This window comes from Mesoplodon densirostris, chromosome 2 (genome assembly GCF_025265405.1).
Source record: "Mesoplodon densirostris isolate mMesDen1 chromosome 2, mMesDen1 primary haplotype, whole genome shotgun sequence".
In the NCBI taxonomy this organism is placed as follows: Eukaryota; Metazoa; Chordata; class Mammalia; order Artiodactyla; family Ziphiidae; genus Mesoplodon; species Mesoplodon densirostris.
In genome coordinates, this window is record NC_082662.1 from 11,832,865 (window position 1) to 11,857,570 (window position 24,706).

At 44.9% G+C, this 24,706-nt stretch overlaps 1 protein-coding gene across 1 annotated transcript in view; it reads left to right on the plus strand.

The window, feature by feature from the left end:
* Window positions 1-24,706, plus strand: part of LOC132502414 (forkhead-associated domain-containing protein 1-like) — a 94,628-nt gene that overhangs the window by 55,565 nt on the left and 14,357 nt on the right. The window contains 10 exon segments of the mRNA XM_060118329.1: window positions 9,620-9,743; window positions 13,406-13,536; window positions 15,792-15,881; window positions 16,905-17,009; window positions 20,745-20,852; window positions 21,205-21,357; window positions 22,334-22,429; window positions 22,854-23,074; window positions 23,611-23,636; window positions 23,639-23,769. Of these exon segments, the coding sequence (XP_059974312.1) occupies window positions 9,620-9,743; window positions 13,406-13,536; window positions 15,792-15,881; window positions 16,905-17,009; window positions 20,745-20,852; window positions 21,205-21,357; window positions 22,334-22,429; window positions 22,854-23,074; window positions 23,611-23,636; window positions 23,639-23,769 (1,185 nt within the window).

A 24,706-nucleotide genomic window follows, 5' to 3' on the forward strand; every position in this document is an offset into this window, starting at 1 on the left:
GAGAGAGAGAAAGGACCCGAGAAGATATTGAAGAGATTATAGTCAAAAACTTCCCTAACATCAGAAAGGAAATAGCCACCCAAGTCCAGGAAGCACAGAAAGTCCCATACAGGAGAAACTCAAGGAGAAGCACACCGAGACACATAGTAATCAACTTGGCAAAAATTAAAGAAAAATTATTGACAGCAGCAAGGGAAAAATGACAAATAACATACAAGGGAACTCCCAGAAGGTTAACAGCTGATTTCTCAGCAGAAAGTCTACAAGCCAGAAGGGAGTGGCATGATATACTTAAAGTGATGAAAGGGAAGAACCTACAACCAAGATTACTCTACCCAGCAAGGATCTCATTGAGATTTGATGGAGAAATCAAAAGCTTGACAGACAAGCAAAAGCAAAGAGAATTCAGCACCACCAAAGCAGCTCTACAACAAATGTTAAAGGAACTTCTCTAAGTGGGAAACACAAGAGAAGAAAAGGACCTACAAAAACAAACCCAAAACAATTAAGAAAATGGTCATAGGAACACACATATCAATAATTACCTTAAACGTGAATGGATTAAATGCTCCAACCAAAAGACACAGGGTTGCTGAATGGATACAAAAACAAGACCCATCTATATGCTGTCTACAGGAGACGCACTTCAGACCTAGGGACACATACAGACTGAAAGTGAGGGGATGGAAAAAGATATTCCATGCAAATGGAAATCAAAGGAAAGCTGGAGTAGCAATACTCATATCAGGTAAAATACACTTTAAAATAAAGAATGTTACAAGAGACAAGGAAGGACACTACGTAATGATCAAGGGATCAATCCAAGAAGAAGATATAACAATTATAAATATATATGCACCCAACATAGGAACACGTCAATGCATAAGGCAACTGCTAACAGCTCTAAAAGAGGAAATCAACAGTAACACAATAATAGTGGGGGACTTGAACACCTCATTTACACCAATGGACAGATCATCCAAAGAGAAAATAAATAAGGAAACACAAGCTTTAAATGACACAATAGACCAGATAGATTTAATTGATATTTGTAGGACATTCCATCCAAAAACAGCAGATTACACTTTCTTCTCAAGTGAGCATGGAACATTTTCCAGGATAGATCACATCTATGTCACAAATCAAGCCTCAGTAAATTTAAGAAAATTAAAATCATATCAATCATCTTTTCTGACCACAATGCTATGAGATTAGAAATGAATTACAGGGAAAACCTGTAAAAAACACAAACACATGGAGGCTAAACAGCACGTTACTAAATAACCAAGAGATCACTGAAGAAATCAAAGAGGAAATCAAAAAATACCTAGAGACAAATGACAATGATATCACGATGATCCAAAACCTATGGGATGCAGCAAAAGCATCCCATAGTTCTAAGAGGGAAGTTTATAGCTATACAAGCCCACTTCAAGAAACAAGAAAAATCTCAAATAAACAATCTAACGTTACACCTAAAGGAACTAGAGAAAGAAGAACAAACAAAACCCAAAGTTAGCAGAAGGAAAGAAATCATAAAGACCAGAGTAGAAATAAATGAAATAGAAACAAAGAAAACACTAGTAAAGATCAATAAAACTAAAAGCTGGTTCTTTGAGAAGTTAAACAAAATTGATAAATCATTAGCCAGACTCATCAAGAAAAGAGGGAGAGGACTCAAATCAATGAAATTAGAAAGGAAAAAGAAGTTACAACAGACACCGCAGAAATACAAAGCATCCTAAGAGACAACTACAAACAACTCTATGCCAATAAAATGGACAACCTGGAAGACATGAACAAATTCTTAGAAAGTTATAACCTTTCAAGACTGAACCAGGAAGAAATAGGAAATATGAACAGATCAACCACAAGTAATGAAATTGAAAGTGTTATTAAAAATCTTCCAACAAACAGAAGTCCAGGACCAGAAGGCTTCACAGGTGAATTCTATCAAACATTTAGAGACGAGCTAACACCCATCCTTCTCAAACTCTTCCAAAAAATTGCAGAGGAAGGAACACTCCCAAACTCATTCTCTGAGGCCACCATCAGCCTGATACCAAAACCAGACAAAGACACTACAAAAAAATAAAATTACAGACCAATATCACTGATGAATATAGAGGCAAAAATCCTCAACCAAATACTAGCAAACAGAATCCAGCAACACATGAAAAGGATCATACACCATGATCAAGTGGGATTTATCCCAGAGAGGCAAGGATTCTTCAATATATGCAAATCAATCAATGTGATACACCATATTAACAAATTGAAAAAGAAAAACCATATGATCATCTCAATGGATGCAGAAAAAGCTTTTGACAAAATTCAACTCTGATTTATGATAAAAACTCTCCAGAAAGTGGGCATAGAGGGAACCTACTTCAACATAGTAAAGGTCATATATGACAAAGCCACAGCAAACATCATTCTCAATGGTGAAAAACTGAAAGCATTTCCTCTAAGATCAGGAACAAGACAAGGATGTCCACTCTCACTACTATTCTTCAACATAGTTTTGGAAGTCCTAGCCACAGCAATCAGTGAAGACAAAGCAATAAAAGGAATCCAAATTGAAAAAGAAGAAGTAAAACTGTCACTGTTTGCAGATGACAGGATACTCTACAGAGAGAATCCTAAAGTTGCCAGGAGAAAACTACTAGAGCTACTCATTGAACGTGGTAAAGTTGCAGGACACAAAATGAATGCACAGAAATCTCTTGCATTCCTATACACTAATGATGAAAAATCTGAAAGAGAAAATAAGGAAACACTCCCATGTACCACTGTAACAAAATAATAAAATACCTAGGAATAAACCTACGTAGGGAGACAAAGACCTGTATGCAGAACACTGTAAGACACTGATGAAAGAAATTAAAGATGATAGCAACAGATGAAGAGATATACCATGTTCTTGGATTGGAAGAATCAATATTGTGAAAATGACTCTACTACCCAAAGCAATCTACAGATTCAGTACAATCCCTATCAAATTACCAATGGCATTTTTTAGAGAACTAGAACAGAAAAGCTTAAAATTTGTGTGGAGACACAAAAGACCCCGAATAGCCAAAGCAGTCTTGAGGGAAAAAAATGGAGCTGGAGGAATCAGACTCCCTATCTTCAGCCTATACTACAAAGCCACAGTAATCAAGACAATATGGTACTGGCACAACAACAGAAATATAGGTCAATGGAACAGGATAGAAAGCCCAGAGATAAACCCATGCACCTATGGTCAACTAATCTATGACAAAGGACGCAAGGATATACCATGGAGAAAAGACAGTCTCTTCAATAAGTGGTGCTGGGAAAACTGGACAGCTACATGTAAAAGAATGAAATTAGAACACTCCCTAACACCATACACAAAAATAAACTCAAAATGGATTACAGACCTAAATGTAAGACCAGACACTCTAAAATTCTTAGAGGAAAACATAGGAAGAACACTCTTTGACATAAATCACAGCAAGATATTTTTTGATCCACTTCCTAGAGTAATGGAAATAAATACAAAAATAAACAAATGGGACCTAATGAAAGTTCAAATCTTTTGCACAGCAAAGGAAACCATAAACAAGATGAAAAGACAACCCTCAGAATGGGGGAAAATATTTGCAAAGGAAGCAACTGACAAATGATCAATTTCCAAAATATATAAAGAGCTCATGCAGCTCAATATTAAAAAACAAACAACCCAATCCAAAAATGGGCAGAAAACCTAAATAGACATTTCTCCAAAGAAGATATACCGCTGGCCAAGAAGCACATGAAAAGCTGCTCAACATCATTAATTATTAGAGAAATGCAAATCAAAACTACAATGAGGTATCAGCTCACACCAGTTAGAATGGGCATCATCAGAAAATCTACAAACAACAAATGCTGGGGATGGTGTGGAGAAAAGGGGACCCTCTTGCACTATTGGTGGGAATGTAAATTGATACAGCCTCTATGGAGAACAGTATGGAGGTTCCTTACAAAACTAAAAGTAGAATTACCATAGGACCCAGCAATCCCACTACTGGGCATATATCCAGAGAAAACCATAATTCAAAAAGCCACATGCACCCCAATGTTCTTTGCAGTACTATTTACAATAGCCAGATCATGGAAGCAACCTAAATGCCCATCGACAGACGAATGGTTAAAGAGGAAGTGGTACATATATACAATGGAATATTACTCAGCCATGAAAAGGAACAAAATTGGGTCATTTGTAGAGACGTGGATGCATCTAGAGACTGCCATACAGAGTGAAGTAAGTCAGAAAGAGAAGAACAAATATCACATATTAACGCATATATGTGGAACCTAGAAAAATGGTAAAGATGAACCAGTTTGCAGAGCAGAAATGGAGACACACATGTAGAGAACAAACGTATGGACACCAAGGGGGGAAAGCGGCAGGGGGTGGGGGTGGTGGTATGATGAATTGAGAGATTGGGATTTACATGTATACACTGATGTGTATAAAATGGGTGACTAATAAAAAAATATAAATAAATAAATAAACATTTTTAAAAAAGAAATAGAAAAAAAAAAAAAAACCCGTAGTCAGTGCTTTGGGGCCTTTGTTCTCTTGTTCTCTGTTTACTGTCTTTCCCTTCTGTAACCAATTCTAGGTACACAGTTTCAATCCTAGAAATGGTGCTCTAGAAAGGACACAGATTGTGTATGGTGAACCTAGGAGATTCTAGCAGGAAACTGTAAGCTCCATGAAGGCAAAGGTTGGGCCCAGTAACCTTCTAGAACTCTGTTAGGACTGTGTCTGTTTGTTTGTTCTTTATTCATCCATCCATCCATCCGTCCATTAATCCAAATAAATATTTTGGGGGGCCTATCCTGTGTCATGCCCTCTTCCAGGCTCTCAGAATTCAGCAGAGAACAAGACAGACATGATCCTTCCCCCTGTTATGCTCTAGTGAGGGAGTCAGAATAAACAAGTCAACAAATACATGCTCTAATATTTAAATGAACTAATGACTCTCCTTCAAACCTGGTTTTGAAAAAACAATGAAAGTAACAGGTCCTATAGGAATTATTAGTGCAAACAGCTACCTTGACATGTAGCTGACACATTAATGAGCACCTTTTTCTTGAACTGAACCCAATTTTGCTGAAATATTCCTTTCAGTTATTCTCCCATTTCAGAGCTTTCCTGAGAAAATGACATGTCTTTTTCAGGTACATGGATGAGGCTGAATTATTCCCACATACCTTTTTTTTTTGGCCGTACCACGCGGCTTGCAGGATCTTAGTTCCCTGACCAGGGATCAAACCCATGCCTCCAGCAGTGGAAGCACAGAGTCCTAACCACTGGACTGCCAGGGAATTCCCCACATACCTTTTTTTAAATAATTGAAATATATTTGATATAGAATATTATATAATTTCCACATATCTTTGAATATCAGCCGGTCCCAATTTGAGTTTTATTTAAAGTGGCTGCGATATCTGGGGGAAAAAATGTTTTTTTACAAAGAAATTATCTAGAAATAATTACACTGATGCCTCCCCTACCACTGGAGCTTCACTTATAACTGAAGAAGAATATTTTATAGCAAGGCATATATGAACCAGAGGCTCCATTCGTTTGAACTCAAATCGAGTTTCATCCACTGACATTTTAGTTTCTTAACTATTCTACTGCCTGCAGAGCATTCCACCAGAAGTATAAGCCACATGGCAGGTTGATTTATGGTTCTGATTACTTTATGTGTTTTCCCTGGTCCCCGAAGGTGTGTGCATAATGATTTGCTCTCAGAGATCTTCGATCTGCTACAGTATCACTAGAAAATTCTTACTTCCATGTGCTATTATACGCCTGTGCTAATTAGAAGCCAAATTATCATCCTGAAACAATCACTCCTCCTGGCACTCTTAACTTTCTTATGATTCAGTGCCCATTTTATTACACAGCTTAACAGACATTAAACATCTTGGAATTTATGCCATTACAAACAATATGGATATTTATTTTGATAGTAAAAGTATCAAAGAGGTTTGAAGACTCTTTGGAGTTTTCCAGCAATCTGAAATCCTAAAACTCTGACACTCAGATTGAAATATTTTCAATCTGTCAAAACCACTGGAATCTTAGAGGGGAACGTATGTTTTCCCTCCCAGAAGTTTGTCTCTGTTTGTTCTATCTCTGGTATCTTGCAAATAAAAGCATTAAGCTGAGAAGAGCTTACAAACACTTTCAGTGTTCCAAGGACCTTTTATGGAAAAGTTGTATTTCTCCCCAACAGAGAAAAGTAAAATGTGAAAGAATTTTTTTATTCAAAGTTTCCAAAGCACAAACATGCAAAAGTATAGCCTTGGGGAGAGTGGGGGTCAGAGTGGCCTGTGTCCCCGCAACTTCTAGCATAGACCCCCCCCCCCAAAATGTCTCAGGTGCCCCAGGGAAAAAGTAAGTGTAACTGCCCCAAATGTCCTAGACTCTGAACCATGATGGTGCATGAAACGAGTCAGAAAACGTGTGAGACCTTGACGCTTCTGTTAATTCTACCAGAGTAATAATGACAAGATTTCCAAGGACACAAACCAAGACCAAAGGCTGTGAGCGCCATCTGGTGGCCATATCATCACGCCCGAACTCCATTACCTGGGCATGCCCACCACCTCCCCCCAATCTTTTTTTTTTTTTTTTTTTTAGTGTGCTGCCTGCAACCTGGTCTGATGATAAACAGGGAAATTCCTGTATTTCTTCTTTTGGAGGGATCATTTTTATTTAAGATACTGAGTCTCTATTTACTCTTATAACAGTTATTTTTAATTTAATGCACGTTTTTCAGTTTAAAAAGGGAGCTGCTTCTACGAAAAATGCTAAGAAATTATAGTGGGGCTAGCCAAGAGACATGGGAAAAATGGTGAAAGTGGTATATGAATGACTGAAGTTTAGGAACTCTCTTAGGGTGGGGTTGCCAGATAAAGTAAGGACACCCAGTTAAATTTGAATTTTAGAATTTCGTTTTAGTGTGTGTCCCAAATATTGCATGGGACACATTTGCACTGAAATATTATTCATTATCTGAAATCCTATTTTAAGTGAACATCCTTCTTTCCTCCCCTAAATCTGGCAAACTTACCTTAGGAGAACAAAGAAATTGCACCCAGAACTTCCCTGGTGGCACAGTGGTTAGGAATCCACCTGCCAGTGCATGGGACACGGGCCCGAGCCCTGGTCCAGGAAGATCCCACGTGCCGTGGAACAACTAAGCCCGTGTGCCACAACTACTGAGCCCTCGTGCCACAACTACTGAAGCCCGTGCGCCTAGAGCCCATGCTCTGCAACAAGAGAAGGCGCTACTATAAGCCTATGCACCGCAACAAAGACCCAACACAGCCAAAAATAAATAAATAAATAAATAAAATTTATTTTATAAAAAAGAAAAGAAATTACATCCTTCTCCTTGTCACTTCCGTTTTGATCTATCAAAACAAGCTAGTGGGGCTTCCCTGGTGGTGCAGTGGTTCACAGTCCGCCTGCCGATGCAAGGGACGCAGGTTCGTGCCCCAGTCCGGGAAGATCCCACATGCTGTGGAGCGGCTGGGCCCGTGGGCCATGGCCACTGAGCCTGCACGTCTGGAGCCTGTGCTCCGCAATAGGAGAGGCCACAACAGTGAGAAGCCCGCGTACAGCAAAAACAAAACAAAACAAAACAAAACAAGGTAGCTCTTGTCCTGTCTACGGATTGTGTGGCATTTATGCCCCAATAAACGTGTCCCTGTGGAGTACTGAGGCCTGACATCTGAAAAATCACAGGGCAAAGGCCCACAGTGCACCTTGAGGTGGGAAAGTCCGGGCCACTCAGAACAAGCAGTCTGGCCACATCAAACCGAGAGGGAGGGTGTTCCCGGCCCAGCTCTCTTTCCCAGCCTCTCAGGTACCTGCTCTGTGGAGGCCGAGGCCTGGCAGCTACTTTCGGGCCCTTACCAACGTTGCATTTGATGGAGAGCCTTCCGCACCCCACGTGTAGACCTAGACCCCTGCAGGGGGGACCGCCCTTGAGGGGGCTCTGAGCCATGGACTTAGAGGGTGCTCACAGCAGCCATAGATAGAGCCGGCCTGTGGTGCTCCCACCCACGATTCCTGTATTTCCTGTTTTTATTTTTATTTTTATTTTTTTTTGTGGTACACATGCCTCTCACTCTTGTGGCCTCTCCCATTGCAGAGCACAGGCTCCGGACGCGCAGACTCGGTGGCCACGGCCCACAGACCCAGCCGCACCGCGGCATGTTGGATCTTCCTGGACCGGGGCACGAACCCGCGTCCCCTGCATCGGCAGGCGGACTCTCACCCACTGCGTCACCAGGGAAGCCCCTGTATTTGTGCTTAATAACAGCCACACTGGCGTTTAAGTGAGCCTGGCAAGGCTTACAAATGCACACATAAAGATTACCAACCACCTTCCCCACAGACGGCCGAGGGAAGCTGAAGCTAAAACACCCTGTGAGGGCTTCCCTGGTGGCACAGTGGTTGAGAGTCCACCTGCCGATGCAGGGGACACGGGTTCGTGCCCCGGTCCGGGAAGATCCCACATGCCGCGGAGCGGTTCTGCCCGTGAGCCATGGCCGCTGAGCCTGCGCGACAGGAGCCTGTGCTCCGCAATGGGAGAGGCCACAACAGTGAGAGGCCCGCGTACCGCCAAAAAAAACCAAAATAAACCCAAAACAAAAGAAAAAAAACACCGCGTGGGTAGTCAGAGGAGAGGACCGTCACAGCTCATCCCCCTGTGCCGTGTGCCAGGCATGATCTGATCACTTGTACACATGCTAACTTATTAAACTACTTCTAACAATCCTATCAGGTTGGGACTACCATCACCCTGCGTACAGACTGAACAAAAGGAAACAGAATATGGTGTCCTCCTTGTGTTCACAAAGCCCGTTAACTGGCAGAGGCAGGACTTGAAGGCCACAGTCCGGCTCCCGAGTCCATGCCATGCTTTACAGCCTCCAACTTCTCACGCTCATTCCTAGAGCCACCTGGGAAGGAGGAACCAGGCAACTAAAGACTGGGTTTGAATCAGACTCCACGTCTGACCAGCCGCGTGATCCCGAGCAGGGGGCCTGCCTCTCTGAGTCTCAACCTGGCTCCCTTGCAAAATGGGCACATTAATGGGAACGTCAGCCTTCAGCAACGCTGTGACGAGTATCAGTGTAGCATGTGTGAACGGGCTTTGTAAACTCTGGAGTGTTCTGTGAGGTATAAACTACCCTCTATTCTCATTAGAGGGAATTCATTTCATAACCTGCTCCCGGCTCTTGAACTTTGCTGTGCATCCAGTCAGTGCTGGATGATCTGGAACCAACAGCTGGTCTATTTATGGCTGAAAACCCACAGGTCATAGGAAGACAGCAGCACCCGAGCCCCTGGGTGGCCACAAAGATAAGGTCCGTGTCTCGAGGACCGATGACATGGTGGTCACTGAAGGAACAGGCCCCTCCTGCCCCTTCCACTAGTTACAACTGAAAACCTTGGTTTCCCCAACACCCCGAATCAAGATCAACCCGACTCTTTGCCCAACGTTGGAGAAGTACCGGCGTATCCTGCAGGCCTGGCTGGCCCCCTCTGACGGTGTGTTGCCTCCTTCCACAGATCAGTGCCCTACAGCAAGGCTACAACCAGGTGCTGTGCCAGACCCTGTCTGAGAGAAAATTAGAAATCACCTCCCTGAAGCACGAGGCCGAGAACTTAAGGAGGGACGCCGCCACAACGTCAGGTGAGGCCCTTCTGCATTCAGGCCCCAGAGCTTCTGCCCTCCCCCTGCAGACATCACCAGTCAACCAGCGCACCTGTGCCCGTGGCCTGGGTGCAGCCTCAGGGATCACCCGTGTCGGTGCATTAGAGTTCTCCCTCAGTGGACGTTTCTTGCCACCCAGTTCTGAGGGCAGGGCCTGGTAAATATTTGAGAGAATGGTATCTCTTGGCTACAAGGTCTCCTGAGCACTGGCCCCACCAGGGAGAACACAGGTCGCCTTGTGGCTTGGGTGGTTCCACAAAGCAGCCTGAGTGCAAACTAGAGCGTGGACAAAATGGGGTCACTCCTTTAAGGCACCCATGGTCTCACCCATTTCAGCCGAGTGCACTTGGGCCCAAGGGAAACCATTTTCTAATTTGATCCGAGGTGGTTCCCTGATAAAGGGCTTGGGTTGGGAGAGGTGCAGCCAACACACAGCTGTGGCTGAGCTTTGATTTCCCTGGATTCCTTCATTGCTTCCACATGTTTCTTGAGCTCCTACTAGGTGTCAGGCCCTGTTCCAGGCTCCGGGGAGGGAGAGCCAAGCAAGACAGTCAGATTCCTGTACTCACAGATTCGGGAGGGGGTGACAGACAATAAAAGTAAACGGATGAATACACAAGCCCACTTCAGAGAGCAGTGGTGCTGTGGAGAAAATAAACTGTGTGTCGTGGTGGCCAGCACTTCAAGGGGGGAGGCCAAGGGGGACCAGCTTAGTGGGTGTGCAACCATGGAACTCAGGTGGGACTTGAACCCGTAGGCTGGGACTCGAACCCAGTGAGAAACCACTATCTTTTAATCGAGATCATGCATCTGGTCTCGCGACTTACTAAAGCTCAGGTTCTTTATGTCTCATCGCAGAAAGAATTCAGTGAGAGACAAAGTAAGAAGTGGATTTCTTTAGAGAGAAACACACTCCACAGACAGAGTGTGGACCATCTCAGAAGACTAGAGACCCCCAAATATGGGGCGGTTAGTTTTTATGGGCAGGGTAATTTTATAGGCTAATGAGTGGGAGGATTGGGACAACTCTAATATTTTGGGGAAGGGGCAGGGATTTCCAGGAATTGGGCCAACACCCACTTTTTTTTTTTTTTTTTCTGTACGCGGGCCTCTCGCTGTTGTGGCCCCTCCCGTTGCGGAGCACAGGCTCTGGACGCGCAGGCTCAGCGGCCATGGCTCACGGGCCCAGCTGCTCCGTGGCATGTGGGATCTTCCCGGACCGGGGCACGAACCCGTGTCCCCTGCATCGGCAGGCGGACTCTTAACCACCGCACCACCAGGGAAGCCCCACCACCCACTTTTTGACCTTTATGGTCAGCCTCGGAAATGTCCTGGTGCTGGTGGGTGTGTCATTTCGCTCATGTATTACAATGAGCCTGTAATGAGGCTCCAGTTCCCCAGGAAGACGAGTCTTACGCCCCCTTGGACCTAGCCGATTCTAACCAGTTTATGCTGTATCCTCCACGGCTATGTCCTTCTTTTAGAGAGGACCTGTTTCACGTGGGCAAGGACAAGCCAAGGGCAAGAGAGTCTGCGTGGAGTGAACAGGGGATTGTGGGGCTGGGCAGGGTCGGGGGTCTGGGTTTTTATTGCAAGGGTGTTGGGAATCCAGTGGAGTTTTTTAAGCAGAAACTGACATGTCTAGAGACCTGAAGAGGATGGGACCACTCACAGACGAGGGGAGGGAGAGAAGCAGGTGACAGGGCGGAGGCAGTGAGCCTCGGAGGGGCACATCACTCTGAAAGCAGCCAGCGCGTAGCAGGAAACATGCCCACAGCTGTAGAAGCCAGGCATCGCATTGAGTCGCACGTGAATCCCCATCTCTGTATGAATCTGTGCTTTCCTTCTGCCTCACTCTGCAACTTAATCACACCCACACCCACCCCCTGCTGCCCCCAGGTTTCTGCTTATGCTCCTCCCTCACTTGGGATGTCCTCAGATATTTTCTGAGCACCTCCCCCAGGCTAGGTGCTCTTCTGGGCACCAGGAATGTAAGGATGAACTCGCTGCTCCTCACCTTCCTCCCGTATGTCGGCCAGTGAAACCTCATCCAAGCATCGAGCCTGTCTCAGATCCCACCTTCTCCGATCACAGACTCGGATAGACCTGGGTTGGGATAACGCTTGAGATGGGCTGGACCCACTCAAAGTGTGGCAATCCCCAGAGGGATTTCCAAGTAACTGAACTGTGTCCTGGAGGCAAAGCTCATTTTTAAACTGAAATTCTGGAGCATTTTGGGCTTTATTTCATAGACATTCTTGATTGATACCTACCACTAAAACTGGGCCTGATGTTCTTTCAAGAAAAGAACCGTAGGAGATAACCCAATACCACTGCATTTATGCACCCTTCTTCCCACTTTTATTCAAAATGATACTACAATGCAAGAGGGAAGAGATATGGGGAGATATGTATATGCATAACTGATTCACTTGGTTATAAAACAGAAACTAACACACCATTGTAAAGCAATTATACTCCAATAAAGATGTTTTAAAAAAATGATACTACAGTAATGGAGTAGTTATCTATTGCTGCATAACAAGTTACCCCAAAATGTAATGGATAAAACCCCAACCAATATTTATTATCTCCCCCAGTATCTGTAGTTCAGGAATTTGAGCGGGGGGTGACTTAATTCTCATGAGTTGCAGTCAAGATGTTGGCTGGGGCATCAGTCATGTCATCTAAAGCCTCGGGGGGAGCCGGAGGATCCCCCTTCAGAATGGCTGCTCATGTGGCTATTGGCTGGAGGCCTTAGTCCCTCAGCACACATGCTTCTCTCTAGGGCTGCTTGAGTGTCCTCACGACACAGCAGTTGGCTTCCCCCAGAGTGAGTAATTGGAGAGAGAGCAAAGAGGAGGCCACAGTGTCTTTTATGACCCAGCCTGAGAGGAAACAGTCCGTCATTTCCACAGTATCATATTGGTTACCCATGGCAGCCCTATTCAGGGTGGGAGGGGCTACACAGGGCATGGATTCTAGGTGGTAGGGATCATTGGGGCCATTTTGGAAGCTGGCTGCCGAGAAAAATAATAGGCGCCATGGAACAAACATAATTTAGCCACTTTGTGTTCTTGGGACATACCGCATCATTTGACCCTTACAATAACTCTGTGTGGGACAGACAGTGGGAGGTGAAATAGCTTGTCCAAGACCACCAAGATAATAAGTGGTAGAGAGGGGTCCAAACTCAGAGGACTGTGAAACCAACCACCCCATCAATAGTGTCCAGCAGTGCCCTCTGCCACACGCCCGTCTCCTGGCCTCTGGAGAAGAATTCCTGGACCTTCCCTGTGCTGGACCTTTGTTCCCCAGGCCCATGGTGTGGCCTCTCCTCCCAGCTTTGCCTGGCCTGTGCCCTCAAGGGGCCCCCAAAGGCTTCTCCTCTCGCTGCTGCTGACTGCCCCTCATTCTCACTGAAGCCGCAAACCCAGTTCTGTGGACTTCGCTCTCATTCCCATTCCTGCTCTGGGACCCTTGGAAAAAGCCTCCCCAATTGTAGGCAGTCAGCGGTGGTGGCCTGGACTTGGAAGGTCTTTTCCAAACATTGGCTGACAGCCACGGTGTTGCCAATAATCCTTCCTGCCTCTTTGACCTCCATGAGTCTTTTGTTTTGGTTTGGTTTGGTTCTTTTACAGAGATGGTGTCATCTTTGCAAAGAGACGTGTTAGTAAAGGATGGTCAAGTTCAACAACTACAACAGGAGGTGAATCAACTGAAAAGTGAGAACAAAGAAAAGGATCACCAGCTCGAAGCCCTCAGCTCCAGAGTGAGTGTCGGGTCATCAGCAAATTGTAGCTGCGAAAAGCAGACACAGTGGAGTCACATGACACACGGTGGTGAGATGAGGCCGGTGCCTAAGGACACAGGGAGGGTAGCTGCTGGGCACGTGGCCAACTTCTCTGAAGCCTTTCAAAGCACAGCATGTATGTGGCTCAGAATAAGCATAATAGATTTTCAAATCAAGCAAACATTTTCTAACCACTATTATAAATTAGTTTGTTTAATCCCAGCAACAAACCCACGTATGAGCATATACTGCCATTACAAAGTTTAACATTAAACAGAATACGATCTCTCTGTGAGCACGGATGACCACACAGCTGCATCATGGTCCCAGCACCACTGGTTCTCATAATTGTCTTCAAAGCAGAATGTCTGAAGATCCAGATGCAAACACGCAGACTCTCATTTCTTCCTTAGACTTTAGTGTGTAGAATGTCTCTATGGAAGATGAACGTGGTAGGCAAGCAAAGAGCTTTTTCCATGTAACTGACTATTTGCAAATCTTGTCTTCAATGCTAACTTTAGAATCCTGCCTCTATAGGATAAGATTTCTCAGTATTTGCATGATGTGCCTGTTTCTGTGAGTCAAGGTAAAACCTCAAAGCTTTCATCTCAGGTGGCAACTCAGAGATTCCCAGAGGTAACCCGATAGCTAGGTCTGCATGGGGCTGGGGTGAGAACAGATCTTGAGGTTCCAAGGAAAAGGCACAATAAGTAATACCTAGTACATAGTACCATACCCAGTTTGGAGCTGGTGAAAGGCACTGCACGAGCTTTGGGATCAGACAGACCAGGGTCCAATCCCAGAGCTTTCTTTCATTGTAAATTATTTGGCCTCCATTTCCCCATTTGTGAAATGGGGATGACAAAATCGTTTTCCGAGAAGTGGGAGGCTGGTTTTAGTTGTGCTCTTCTGCCTCTGCCCCGGGTCGGCTGCCTGGCCAAGCCCTCTGCATTCGTTTCTCCCAAGCAGAGTGTCTTCCCAGGCATGTGCTATAGCTGTTTAATGTGGTGTGTGTGTGTGTGTGTGTGTGTGTGTGTGTGTGTGTGTGTTGGGGACGGGAAGGGGATGCAGAGCTGGTGCTAAGTAGAAGGAATCTGCAAAGACAGCACCTGCTTGGCTCTTCTAACTCCTGAAGTGCATTTGGATGATTTATGTCCCCGTTTCCCCTTCCTCATTGACCTTGGAATGAGGTCCCTTCTCCTCTAGACTGTGCTGGCCAATAGCACAAGGGCTCGTCACCACCAAGAGTCGTACTCTTGTGAACATTTGGGATGCCTTTTTTTTTAATGACATACATCATGTGTGTTAATTTTAGAAAAATAAGTAGATGACATTGAAAAGAAAAAAGTAAAAAGAGAGGAGAGGAAATGCTACCTTGAGAAATCAGTGTTAATATTTTCATGTATGTTCTTCCAGTCTTATTTCTATATATTGCCTAGAAATCAATCAATCAATCATTTTATAGTGAATTTATTCTATGCACATTTTTAAAATTTTTAAATACTTACTATTATCCCGTGCTAATAAATCAACGCTCTTATCATTCGTCTTAAAAGCTACATACTTTCTCCTGGATGTACCCAGTGTTATAAAGTGGTCTGCTGTTCTAAACAACACTTGGGTTGTTTCCTCATTTTTTTTTTTCTTCCACGGTTACTGACAATTCTGTGAAGAGCATCCTTGAAACTACAGATTTACTTATTTCTCCAGTCATTGTCCTTAAGGTACATTCCTAAAGGGGGAATTGCTGGGTCAAAAGAAGGCACATCCATCCTTATGCCCTTAATGCCTGTTGCCAAGCCGCCCTCGGCCAAGACAGCTCCCTTTACCCCTCCACACCAGTCGGGGCAGTTGTGTCTTTGAGATGCAACCTGCACAAAAGCCCTAAGATGGACCCCAGCTCTCTGGCTAGGCCCCCTCCACCCTCACTGGTCACAGCGTGAAAATATCCCAATCCCTGCCCCCTAAGTACCCAGACTCTACAAAGCTGGATTTCCCCTGCAGTGAAGTTTGCTGGCTTTTGAAGAGGAATTTAGATGCTCTATTCCTCAGAACTCATGAGAGGGGTGAACTGGGAAGGACTGCAGGATCCCGTGCTCCCATCACACAAATGGTCTCGCCTCTCAGAATTCAGAGGTGTGATTGGGTTATACAGCAGGAAACACTCCTGGGCGTGAACACAGGTACTTGGGACCCCCAGCCAAGCCCCCTGGCCTTGTCCTTTTTCTCCACAGTGCTCAGTGCTGAAAGAAGAGTTACAGAAGGAAGATGCCCAAAAGGAGAAGTGGGAAGCCCAAGAGAAAGAGTTAAAACTCTGCAAAACCGTGCGTTGAACCTCCTGACCCCTAGGTGTCCACTGAAAGCCTAGATTGTGGCCTTGAGGGTTTTGGAGGGGTTCCTTGGCCCATTAGCTAGCACAAGCTCTGGGGCTTTCTGGGTGTTTGTTATTGTAGTCTCCTAATTCTTTGATTTGCTAGCCTCAAAGAGATGGGTGAAAAGACCATGGAAAACACACGCTCCCCAGATTTTCTGGGCAGTTGGCTCAAGGCCCCTCATCAGGTTTCCCCTGGGGAAAGGGACGGGAGGTGGCCACCGTATGCTGCTAGAAATTCACCGCGGTCCCTACCCCTGGACTTGTGATGCCCAGACTTTCATGATCCACTGTCACAAGTTTTATCACAGCCCTGAGCACTGTTATTAACACAACTCTTCTTGAAGTATTTTTACTTAAATACATTCAATTTTACAACAATTCGTAAAAACAAACTAAAAAGCAAATGTATCACTGGCCTTGTATGGAAGGTGAACATAAAAATTAACACAATGAAAAGATGACCACTAAATGTAAATGTTCACCCCCTATACCAGCCCAAACCCTCGTGCACATCACCAGGCATACGTTTTCCATCCGTTGGGAAGGACGGTGCCTGGGACGGGGGCAGGAGACGTGTGTTCTTCTCTCTGTCAGGAGCACACTTCTCTGCCTCAACTGAGAAAAAAGAAAAGTGTCATTGTTCTTTTTTTCCAAACTGTGCTCATTGTGTCTTCCAAACAGCCCTTATTTAGATTGAACTCAAAAATATACCCCAAGGAAAGAGATTCTAATGAGTGGATAGGTATCTTGTACTGTTTAATCCAGGATCCATGCTGATCTTCAAAAGAAACTTAAATTTTCCCTCACCCAGCCCTTTCACTGCATCCGTTGAAAGAAAGTCTACTTTGCCTCAAAGATGTGGAATTGTCCCCCAATGGAAGGAATGAAGCGAATCCTAGACTAGGTTTCTGCCTTAATGAACCAGATGAAATGAGCTGTGAAGTTGATTTCTCTGTTGTTGGAACTCTTTCAGCAAATCCAGGACATGGAAAAAGAAATGAGGAAGCTCAGGGTGGAGCTGAAAAGGAGCAGTACCGAGCAGAGCCTGATCTCTATGATGCTGCAGGAAAAGAGCAAGGTATGGCAGGGATAGGTCGGCCTGGGAACCACTCTGGGGCCAGCACTCCACCTGCATCATCTCTATTCATCCTCACAAAGACCCCATGCGGTCTATACTGGTATTAACCCCACTTTACAGTTGGGAAAACTGAGGCTCACAGAGGTGAAGGAAGTTATCCAAGTTCACTTGCATAAAGTAGTTGTGGCAGAACTTGAATCCAGGTCTGCCTGACTCCAAAGCTCCTGTGTGTAACCACTACCGTAGACTGCCTTAAATCTTAATTGTGAAATTATTTAAGAAAGAATTGATCCATTAACTCAAGTTTGCCAATGATGTTGTTCCAACTTAAATTCTCATATTGATTCTTTTTTGTCTTTTTGTACCATCATTGAGAATGTTTTTGAAAATCTCAATATGTTTGTCATTTGAGTGTTTCTTCTTTTAATATGAACGATGTTTGCTTTATATATTTTGAGGCTGTGTTACTAGGTGCATATAAATTTAGAATCCTAATACTTCCTGTAGAGCAAAACTTTAGATCATCATGAAATGTCCCTTTTCATCTCCAGTAGTGTTTCTTCCTTAACGTCTCCTTTGTCATTTAGCTTCATCACTGGCTTTCTGTTGGTTAGAGTTTTCATACCATATCTTTTTCATATGTTCTCTGTCAATTTTTGTCTTAAGGTTTAGACATATGCCTTCAAATAGCGTATCATTTTTACAAAATCCAGTTTGACAATCTTTGACTTTTAGTCCATTTATATTATGTAATTACTCGTGTACTGGGGTTTAAATCTACCTTCTTGCTCAATACCAGATGTACCATCTGTGCTATGTTCCTTTTTCTCTCCTTTCTTGCCTCCTTCTGAGTGGATGGTTTTCTCTTATTCCACTTTCCCCCTCTATTAGCTTGGAAATATTTCACTTTTTTACTATTCTTGTAGTAATAGTAAGACAATAGCATTCATCCTTGACTCACCAAACTCACACATTAATTAAGTTTTTCACTCTTCTACTATTCTCTTAGTAGTCATCCTGAAGACTACAATATGCATTATGTATTTATTTATTTTTTTTGCGGTACGTGGGCCTCTCACTGTTGTGGCCTCTCCCGTTGCGGAGCACAGGCTCCAGACGCACAGGCTCATTGGCCATGGCTCACGGGCCCTGCCGCTCCGCGACATGTGGGATTCTCCCAAACCAGGACACGAACCCACGTCCCCTGCATCGGCAGGCGGACTCTCCACCACTGCGCCACCAGGGAAGCCCTGCGTTCTTCACTTCCCCAGAGGCACTAGTAGTTGGTGATCCTGCCCTTCTCCTGGACAGTGCCGTGAGCTTCAAGCACCTTCACTTCACTGACCCCCTCCAGGTTCATAAGCCATTGCTGTCATGTTCTAAACTCCTCTTGATACTTGAAACCCCACAGGACATTATTAGGGTTTTGCTATAGTCAGTATCATCTCCACACATGACCCTTACTGTTGCTCGTCTTTTCTGCATCTCTGATCACCCACCTGGGTTCATTTTTCTTGTGTCTGAAGAATAGCCTTTAATGTTTTCCCTCATTGTGGCTCTGCTGATGGCAAATTCTCAGATGTGCCTGTGTGTCTGTCTGGAGATGTATATTTAACCTTCATTCTTAAAACACATTTGACTGCGTATTGAATTCTACAGTGGCAATTCTTTTCTTTCAGCACATTAGATACAGCATTAGATATGTCACTATTGTCTTGTGGCTCCTATTATTTCTATTTAGAAGTCATCTGTAAGCCTAACTGTTGTACCTTTGCATAATCTGTCTTTTTCTCCGGTTGCTTTTAAGATTGTCTTTTCCCTTGATTTCCAGCAGTTTTATTATGGTTTATCTAGGTGTGGATTCAGTTTTATTTACCTCGTTGAGTTTGTAGGGGCTTCTTGAATCCCTGGCTTGATGTTTTGCCTTAGTTCAGGCGCTTGGGCTCTGTACCACACAGGCCGTGTGGAGCTACTAAGGCTTCTGAACAAGTGACTGATGCAATGACATTCGTGGACAGTAATCAGGGTGAAAATGATAGTTACAATTTCTCACGTACTAGGAGTTTCCTTGAACATTTCATCTCTTCATCTTCACAACAGCGCTGTGATCTAGAAATCATCCTCTCCATTTTACAGATGAGAAAGTCAAGGCTACTAGTTACTAGTAAAGTAACTAGCCCAATGGCACAGTGAGTTTTGTATGACTCCAGGTTCGTCTGACTTCAATGACCCTGGCGTAGCAAACAGCCACATGCTACTGTTTACACTGAAATTAATGAAAATTAAGTAAAATTTTTTATTCAGTTCCTCCGTCACACCAGCCCCATTTCGAGTGCTCGATCCCCAGATGTGGCTGGTGGCTGCCGTATTAGACAACACAGCCTCGCTCAGAGTACCTGTACCATTGCAGAAAGTTCTGTTGGACAGAGCTGCCTTACAGCTGGGTAACTCTCATAGTACCGTTAAGATTGCACTGGAAGAAACTAAACTCGAGGTGAGGAGGCCACTTGTCACAGTCCAGCTTGCATGTGAGAGGGGTTGGAGGACAGGAATAAGACCCCCGAGTGTGAGACAGGGAGCAGGGTGGCTGTTGAAGGTGACTCTGAGGCTTGGGGACGGGAACGGGGGCTGTTCATGCAGAGCACAGATAAGGGCAGAGTCCAAGGCTGGACTTGGCTTTTGCAGCACATGAAAAAGGCTGCTGACATAGAAGTCAGAGCATGTTTAGACCTGGGAGAAAACTAACGCCGAGAGAGCTTAGATGACTTTTCCAAGGTAACAGAGCTGGGTAGAGGCTCTTCCACTGGACCACACTACTCAGAAGAAAGCTCTTAAGGGCTTTTCTGGGTCTTTTATTACATCCCTGTGATCCCCCTCTTCAGATCCCTAAAAAAACAGCCTGTGAATTTGTTTCAGCACAAAAACTTTCCATTTATTTATGAGAGTTTGCCTCATTTCCTGTTAGTGCCAGGGCCCAGGGCTCAGCAGGTGCATCCAAGAACTGAGCAGCTGCGAGGCCTACACTGGCCAGCCAACGGTAGCATGGAGCACGCCCAAGCTTACCGTGAGTTGACTATTACCCAAGCAAGGGGGGAAAAGTAGGCAAGCTTCTCCACTTTAAACACCTTCCTTTGCAGGCTGCAATTCTTAATAGACATTGCTTTGGCAAGCCTCCAGAGAGGTTACCACCAGTGAGTGTGCTCAAAGTGGTGACGACAAACAGTTATGATAATAAACCCAATCATAACATTTCCAAGTACCCATTCCGAATTATTAGAACGAGACTGTACAGCAGACATTCCCGTCCACCTTTCATAGGTTACAACAGTACTTAACAGAGCCCTTAAGCACTCTTCCAAACATTGAATCCCCACAATAACTCTATGCAGTGATACTAGTATCATCATCCCTGTTGGACAGATGAGGACACTGAGTCACGGAGCAGTGAAATAACTTTCCCAGTGTCGTATGGCTTGTTAGGGACCGAGCTGGGATCGGAGTGTGCGGTAGAACATAGTTGAGCCCCGGGTGCAGAGCTCGGCCCTTTCCCATAGGGGGCAACTCCCTGTGAGTCTGCTGCTACCCAGTGCATGCCTGTGACCCCCTGCTGCTGGGCTGCAGCTGTCCCTACCCCTCAGGGACTCCCCCACTGCCATTAGCACCCCCCAGAAGAGTTTCCCCAGAGGGCATGATGATCACATTAGCAGCAAGCCCTCGGTTTCATCATCCTTTCAGGTTGAAGAGAAGCTTCGGGAGGATTCCAGAAGGAAATTGCTTCAGCTGCAAGAAATGAGGAACAGAGAAAACCTCATTAAAGCCCATTTGGAAAGGGTAGTAGGTCAGGTAGGTGTGCTGCAGAGCCCCTTCACGGGCCCGTGCTCTCCACGGAATCCCGCACCCAAGCGGCCGGCAGGGATGAATGAGGAGGAAGATGGCCTGCCTTAGTTCACCTGCTTATTTTCTATACGAAGAAGTGTCTAGAAAGATCTAGAGCTGAGATTCTATCTAGATCTGGAGTCTGAGCTCTTAACCACGATGCTCTACTACTTCGCTATTAGTTACTAAGCTAAGCATCGTTTTTCTGTGTTTTGAAGAAAGTTTCGTGAACCTTTGTCCCGCCCCCAAAGGTAGTGGAAATGACTCCTGCGTTAGTCCTGTCCCCCATCAGCTGCAGTTTCCCTTCCCCTCATTTCAGATGAAGATCAACAGTTCTCGGGAAACTCAGCAGTATTTGCTGCAAGAACAGTTACGGCAGCATCTGGCAGAGAAGGAGAAGCTGACCGAGGAAAGGCTACAGCAAGAGGAGAAGCTGAAAGCCAGAGTCAAGCGGCTAATGTCAGAGAAATCGGTAAGGTGGTCCCCGTCCTTCTCTTTACTACTGGAAACTGATGAAATGGGCTTTCCTATGAGAAACAGAGGGCACGTACTTAGATGGAGGAATCTCAACAACTCCTTGTTGGGAACTAAATTAATTAAAGAGGGTGAATGATGTAGGAGGAATTAACATGAAGCTTGAATCCTAAAACTCAGAGATCAACTTGAAGATCAACTTGAAGAGGCAAGGTTATTGAAATGTCTAGAAATGGTACTTTGTTTATATACCGCAGCTGATTTTATTGATACAAATCCCAGTCGTTACTGCGGGTCCTGGTTTGTGTCTAAGTGTGTGCAAGACCAACCAATAGTATTTCAGTCTTTCTCTTCATGCATATCAGGGGAAACACATGGCCAAAACTGCTACTTACTTTTCCAGAAATCAGCCAATTAGAGGATACTTTACAGTGGCACCTCTCAACTCAAAGGTGTCCACGGATCATATGGGGATGTTGTTAAAATGCAGATTCTGACTCAGCAGGTCTCGGGTGGGGGCAGCCTGGGATTCTGCATTTCTGAACAGCTCCCAGCTGGTACCAATAGCACAGCTCTGCAGACTACATTTTCAACCACAAAGTCTTAGAAGAAATTTTTCCCCAAGTTGGCCGATAAGAACAACCTGGGGCTTCCCTGGTGGCTCAGTGGTTGAGAGTCTGCCTGCCGATGCAGGGGACACTGGTTCATGCCTCAGTGCGGGAGGATCCCACATGCCGCGGAGCGGCTGGGCCCGTGAGCCATGGCCACTGAGCCTGCGTTTCCGGAGCCTAACACAGAAACTAACACACCATTGTAAAGCAATTATACTCCAATAAAGATGTTAAAAAAATTAACTCTATCAAATTATTCTTTAGTATCTTTCCAGTTCTTCCATTATTGCTTGGGTTATTCTTCTGGATGTAGAAAATCATAATGGAATGCCAAGTGAGTTTTTTTCTTTTGTTTTATTTCAGCCTCAAAATGGCCTTTCCAGCCCAGGGTCCATCATGGCCACTGAGAAGTTATGGAAAACGGATGTGGCTGAGGCTTTAGATCTTAGTGAAAAGCTGGTAGGTATACCCAGCATCAGTCCCCTCCTGTCCAAACCTGCGTGCCCTGCAGATAGTTTAAACATCAACTCCACATACATGTTTAGTTGTTACAGTAGCTCCACGAGACCCGTCTCCTATCCCAGCATGGGCTGGAAATTGCAGAGCCCAATTCCTTGCAAGACTGGGTAGTAAGAATGAATGTTTATGTCTGTTGTCATTCCCCCTCCACCCCTCCCCCCAATTTGCAAAAAGGCATACTGTAAATGGATGCGGGGTAAAATGAAAGTCGTAGTAAAAGCCCCAAATGCACTCATTTGCAAAGCATGTGTTTCTTCTCTGCAACTGCAGAAAATGAATGAAACAGAATTAGATGTTTGCCTCCTCAAAGTGGCCACCAGCGGTCTTGGGCCAGGCCTCTTACCAGTGAAACACTTTCTCGTAGTACTTGGATATGAGCAAAACCCTCGGGACTATGATGAACATCAAAGATATGTCAGGTCACGTGTCGATGAAACACCTCTCCCCAGAAGAGAGGGAGAGAGTCTACCAGCTTCGACAAAGAGACCTGTACCTGGTGTTTGATAAGATCACCCTACTCAAGAACCAGCTGCAGAGAAAAGAAGAGCTTTTGAGACGATACGAGAAGGACATTGAACAGCTCAAGTATGGCCCGTGTCCCCGGCAAAAGGCCCAGGCCTCCATTCTCCAAGCTAAACCTCGGGGCAGCTGCAGACCCGTAGGGACCAGGACAAGAGGACAGAGGCCTGGGTGTGGAGGGGGGCAGGCGGGATGGTGACTCAGGGCCTGATGGACCCAAGTCTCTGGGCAAGAAACAGCAGTTAAAGTACCCTACTGTTAAGGAATAAGGTGCACCTTTTATAAATGTGTCTGATGTTTCACCATGTGTGTGCTTTTCGTAATTCCATCCTATTTTCAGTGGTATCCGTTCCCCCACCCTCTCTGGAAAATTGGGAGGGGCTGGTAGCATAACCGTTGCCCCCTTCATGCTGCACGTCCACAGCCAATGGGCTATTTACTCTGCCCTCTAGTCCCCACATCTTCAGCCTTCCCCCCACTTGTAAGGAAACCGCAAAGCCAGGCATACATGGAAGTGTTCTGAGGATCTCCCAGGTCGGGAGCATTGGTGGTGAGTGAGAAAGATGAGGAGAAAAGAGCCTTTGTCTCTCCTGTGTGCTCAGGCAGAGCAAAGTGTCGGTTCAGATGTACCGGTGGCAAAGCTGAAGGACGACATCTCCAAAGAGGCCGAAGGAAAGGCGCTGCTGAAGGAGGCCCTGGTGCACATGGAAGAGCGGCTGCACCAGGAGAAGAAGGTCACCAGGGCGATCAGGCAGCAGAAGGTGGGAGGCCCCTGCTCGGAGCAGACCCTCTGAGGCTGCCCCTCAGCTCCCTTTAGAAACAGCCAGCTGAGGTCCCGGTGGGATCCAGGCAGCACAGAATGCATTCGCTCATTGCAAAGGAAGGTGGCAGAATAGCTTTAGCGTTAGGCAGACTTAGGTTTAGACTCTTGTTCTGCCATTTACTGTGTGACTTCAGGCAGCTTTTTTTTCTTAACATCTTTATTGGAGTATAATTGCTTTACAGTGTGGTGTTCGTTTCTGCTGTGTAACAAAGTGAATCAGCTACATGCATACGTATATCCTCAGATCCCTCCCTCTTGCGTCTCCCTCCCACCCTCCTTATCCCACCCCTCTAGGTGGTCACAAAGCACTGAGCTGATCTCCCTGTGCTATGCAGCTGCTTCCCACTAGCTATCTATTTTACATTTGGTCGTGTATATATGTCCATGCCACTCTCTCACTTCGTCCCAGCTTACCCTTCCCCCTCCCCATGTCCTCAAGTCCATTCTCTACATCTGTGTCTTTATTCCTGGCTGCCCATAGATTCATCAGAACCTTCTTTTTTTTTTTTTTTTTTTTTAGATTCCATATATATGTGTTAGCTTAACCTCTCTGAGACTCATAGTCTAGCTTGCCTCTATTTTTTTTAACTTTCTTTTTTTTAAATTTAATTTTTATTTTATATTGGAGTATAGTTGATTTACAGAGTTGTGTTAGTTTCAGGTGTACAGCAAAGGGATTCAGTTATACATATACATATATATATTCTTTTTCAGATTCTTTTCCCATATAACTTATTACAGAATATTGAGTAGAGTTCCCTGTGCTATACAGTAGGTCCTTGTTGATTACATATTATATATATAATAGTGTGTATATGTTAAACCCAAACTCCTAATTTATCCCTCCCCACCACAGTTCCACTTTGGTAACCATA